This window comes from Denticeps clupeoides, unplaced genomic scaffold (genome assembly GCF_900700375.1).
Source record: "Denticeps clupeoides unplaced genomic scaffold, fDenClu1.1, whole genome shotgun sequence".
In the NCBI taxonomy this organism is placed as follows: domain Eukaryota; kingdom Metazoa; phylum Chordata; class Actinopteri; order Clupeiformes; family Denticipitidae; genus Denticeps; species Denticeps clupeoides.
Window position 1 is genome coordinate 78,354 of NW_021629795.1, and position 4,147 is coordinate 82,500.

A 4,147-nucleotide genomic window follows, 5' to 3' on the forward strand; every position below is an offset into this window, starting at 1 on the left:
TTTCTGTGTTGAAATGTCTTCTTTATAGAACCTACACACACACACACACACACAGGATCTGGTATCTTCAGCGGAGTGCAGACACGTTTCAGAATTGCCGAGGTGGAAAGATCACGTCCATGAAGCAAACAAAAAAAAAGGGACAGGCCACGATGGGACTTTCATCTCCACGTTTCCACCATTGACTGGTCACACCTTGAAGATGAGATCCAGCCACCTTTACTCTGCTGCAGGGTGACCAGAAGACCACCTTCCAGACGATGTGGAGCGCTCAGTAGACCCCCGATCCTTCTGGTGTGGTGATGAGGGACAGTGGTGGAACATTTGGCTGTGTGCACCGCGTGCTGTGCATCACACTGACAATCACTTGGTGATTTGTGGAGTAAACATCACTCTGGGTTTTACTCATGCAGAAAGTAGATCCTTCAGAACAACATCACAACACCTTGCGGTGGTTCTTTGCGGCGATGATTTCATCATTTGTTCGGGTTTTGCATGCTGATGAATCATATGGACGTCTTTTGCTGATCATGCAAAGGATGATGCGGCGTTTTCTCCAGAACTTCCTCATGTCCGTGTGGTTCTACAGAAGGCCACAGTCCAGCTGCACTGTAGTTCAGGGTAAAATGTGACTGAGTGTGTGTGTGTGTGTGTATGTGTATGTGTGTGTATATATGTGTGTGTGTGTGTGTGTGTGTGTATATGTGTGTGTGTGTGAGTGTATATATGTGTGTGTGTGTGTGAGTGTGTGTTTGTGAGTGTATATATGTGTGTGTGTGAGTGTGTGTGTGTGTGTGTGTTTGTGAGTGTATATATGTGTGTGTGTGTGTGTGAGTGTGTGTTTGTGAGTGTATATATGTGTGTGTGTGAGTGTGTGTGTGTTTGTGAGTGTATATATGTGTGTGTGTATGTGTGTGTATATATGTGTGTGTGTGTGTGTATATATGTGTGTGTGTGTGAGTGTATATATGTGTGTGTGTGTGTGTGTATGTGTGTGTGTATATATGTGTGTGTGTGTGAGGGACAGAAAGTTCAGACCGGGAACCCACACACTTAAGCACATGAGCGCCTGCTGATCAACTCACCAAATAACGGGGCTTTTACACACAAACGCGGGTCAGACACACACACACACACACATGTCCGCGGGTCACACACGCAGAAGTAAACAAGTCACATGACCGGCGGGTATTTAAGCAGCGAGCTGCGCCGCACTGCAGCGCCCTGCAGCGACCGTGACCATGTCCTCCCTGACCCTCATGCTGCTCGGCGGCTTCCTCCTCCTCGCCGCGGCCCAGGGTAAGTCCGGGGAGGTCGCCGTGGCGATCTGCAGGGGGTTCCATGGTCCAGGAATGGCCTGGAGATCCAGGGCGTGAGAACGACATCATTCACCGGACAGGAAGCGCTAATTGAGGGTGATTTGTGCTTTTCCGTGTGTTGCCTCAGGAATGCAGCCACTTGGGCGGGGCTACAACCGCCGCTGCCTGTGCTTCGACCTCGAGTCCAGGGTGATACCTCCAGACAAGCTGAGGAGCGTGGAGATCCTCCCCAGCGGCCCTCACTGCAGGAACGCCGAGGTCGTGTAAGTGGCGCCGCAGCCGCCACTTTGTGCCGTACGGACGCGGGCCGCCACCTCCTGACCTCTGACCTTTACAGGGCCCAGCTGGCGGGCGGCGAGAAGATCTGCCTGAACCACCGCGCGCCGTGGGTGCGGCGGCTCGTGCGTTTCATCCTGGAGAAGGAGCCACATCAGACCGCGCTTCTTCACTAGCGACACGTATTTCATCTCCCCAGAAAGTCTTTAGTTTCTCGCAAGCGCTGAAGAAGAATTGTCGTGTCACGAGGAGGAAGATATTTATATGAAAACAGCCGGACGCGTCCCATCATATGACTGCAATGGATAATCATTCTTAAGTAAATCCCTTTATTGACGAACCCACAGTAAGATTCGATGAAGAAGATCCACCAGCCAGAAGCTATCAGGAAGAACCAGGAGCCAGAAGCTACGAACAAGGACCCAGAGGCAGAAAGTGTCGATGTGGACGGGACAGAAGAGGCTGGAGAGACATGAGAAGGACCGTTGTCCTCCAGCACCGGCCCTTCAATTGGTCACTTGTAATATTAGGACTGCTCGCACTGATGCTGCTGTTTACCTGCCTGTGAACTGTCATAATTCTCACGAACATCTGCCAAATAAAGGAACGGGAGTGAGAACAATACCACAAGGGTGTGATCAAGAGCGTGCGTTTCCTCTTCTTTCACCTCATAATCGCTCTGCCACTTCCTGTTTTTAATGGCGAATAGTTTCAGAATCGTGGCGTGTATGACCCGCGTTGTGTAACCGTAGTTTCTGCAAGAAATATGTTTCATTCAAAATAAATCTCGTTTTTTGCTCTTGCGATGATGTGTCTGGCTGATGTTGTCATTTCATGCTGGTTAGAACATGCCTGGAATGCTGGAGTGGTTTGAAACCCGAGGGACGGATACGCGGGACAACATGCCAGCCATGCTGTCCCCCGGGGGACGCGGAGTTTGAAGTAGAAACGAGTCTTCAGTTCGCTGCAAAATAACATCTCCTGCCAACAGACGTTTCCTTTTGGGATCAATAAAGTGTCTTTATAGCCTCCCAGACAACACGTGTTGTTCAGTTGTTGCCCCAACACAGGGGCCAGCGGTGGCCTAGTGGTTAAAGAAGCGGCCCCGTAATCGGAAGGATGTCGGTTCGAATCCCACTCAGGTCCCCTTGATGAAGGTCCCGTCCCCACACGCTGATCCCGAGACGCCTGTCATGGTCACTGCTCACCGAGGGTGATGGTTAAATACAGAGGACACGTTTCACTGTGTGCAGCTGTGCTGCAATTGTACTTAAAACCCTTTTTTATTAATACATTCATGTATTAAAGGCCAATGACGTATTCAACTAAAAGTCACTGTAAACTTTATATTAATCTCAACCCTTAAATACGACTAATTCAGTAGTTTTACAGTTCAGTGCCAAGTAGTCTTAACCACTTAAAACAGAAATGCTGGTTAAATCAGGGTAAATCCTGCTGCATATGGCGTCAAATTAAGGGCGGGGCTGATATGGACCAACCATATGTTACCTGGAGACAATAAAAACTCAGAAGCATTAAACTACCCTGGTGGTTCTACTGTAGAAGAGCTCCTTCACAGGAACGTGATTTGCTCTCCATCTAGTCTTGCCCACATGGGGCCACCATGGAACCACCAGTTGAGAAACCTGGACCCAGTTGAGCAGACCAGTCCAGCCCATATACAACCCATGTGGCCCCACAAGAACATAAAAGTGAAGTAAAACGCACAAGGGGACCTCAGTGGCACCTCGGCGGTTCAAGATTCGAACCGGCAACCTTTCTGCTTCCTTAACCGCTAGGTGTTGTGGCTGGATTCTTCCACTCACCATGTCGAACAACCTCGTTTAAGCTCTTGAGCTCCACCAAAATATATACAGCATTGCCATCTCCTGTACGCTGTACTGCACTGTTCCAAATTCCCTGGTCATTAGACACGATTCTGATTCGAAATGTTTTCATTTCGTTTGTTGCTCTCGTTTTTATCTCTAGAATATTTTCCAGGAGGGGGCACCACCACCCTGTGGCCATTGAAGAGATTTCTGCTGAACGAGGTCTCCTGTGTGAATAAAAATTCTTGTTCTTTGCAAAATTCTAAGTGCTTTTCAGCTCATGTTTGTGCATGGATGTGATGAAGTGATTTTCCATTCTGATTTATTACACCCATCAAAATAATGAAATGGTCATTTATCTTTTCCTTTTCGTCGTTCAGTCATTTACGTTCATTAATTTTACATTTTAATAAGACACTCTCTATACTTCTTTAATTTCAGCCATTTCAGTCGTGCTTCTTCACTAGTGATAGTCGTATTTAATCTCCCCAGAAAGTCTTTAGTTTCTGTCCATAATGTTCACAAGCACTGAAAAAGAATTCTCAATGTTTCAAGTAGGAAGATATTTATTTATATGTAAACAACCACAGTTGTTTTAATCATAATTATTTGAAATGGATAATCCAATTTATTATTAAACTCCAACAAATTTGTTATATGACGAACCCAGACAAAGTAACTATGAAGACGTACCCAGACCTTCATACTATGAAGAAGTACCCA

General features: G+C 47.1%; 1 protein-coding gene across 1 annotated transcript; it reads left to right on the plus strand.

The window, feature by feature from the left end:
• Positions 1-1,166: 1,166 nt before the first annotated feature.
• Positions 1,167-2,404, plus strand: LOC114774344 (interleukin-8-like). Its single transcript, XM_028966269.1, has 3 exons — positions 1,167-1,299; positions 1,447-1,582; positions 1,657-2,404. The coding sequence occupies exons 1-3, from the start codon at positions 1,242-1,244 to the stop codon at positions 1,769-1,771; spliced, it is 309 nt and encodes a 102-aa protein (XP_028822102.1). The 5' UTR covers positions 1,167-1,241; the 3' UTR covers positions 1,772-2,404.
• Positions 2,405-4,147: the final 1,743 nt, after the last annotated feature.

Coding starts and splice junctions, on each gene's coding strand:
- LOC114774344 (XM_028966269.1), top strand. CDS start 1,242: ATGTCCTCCCTGACCCTCATGCTGCTCGGCGGCTTCCTCCTCCTCGCC. Junction 1,300..1,446: donor CCTCCTCGCCGCGGCCCAGG/GTAAGTCCGGGG, acceptor GTGTTGCCTCAG/GAATGCAGCCACTTGGGCGG. Junction 1,583..1,656: donor TGCAGGAACGCCGAGGTCGT/GTAAGTGGCGCC, acceptor TGACCTTTACAG/GGCCCAGCTGGCGGGCGGCG.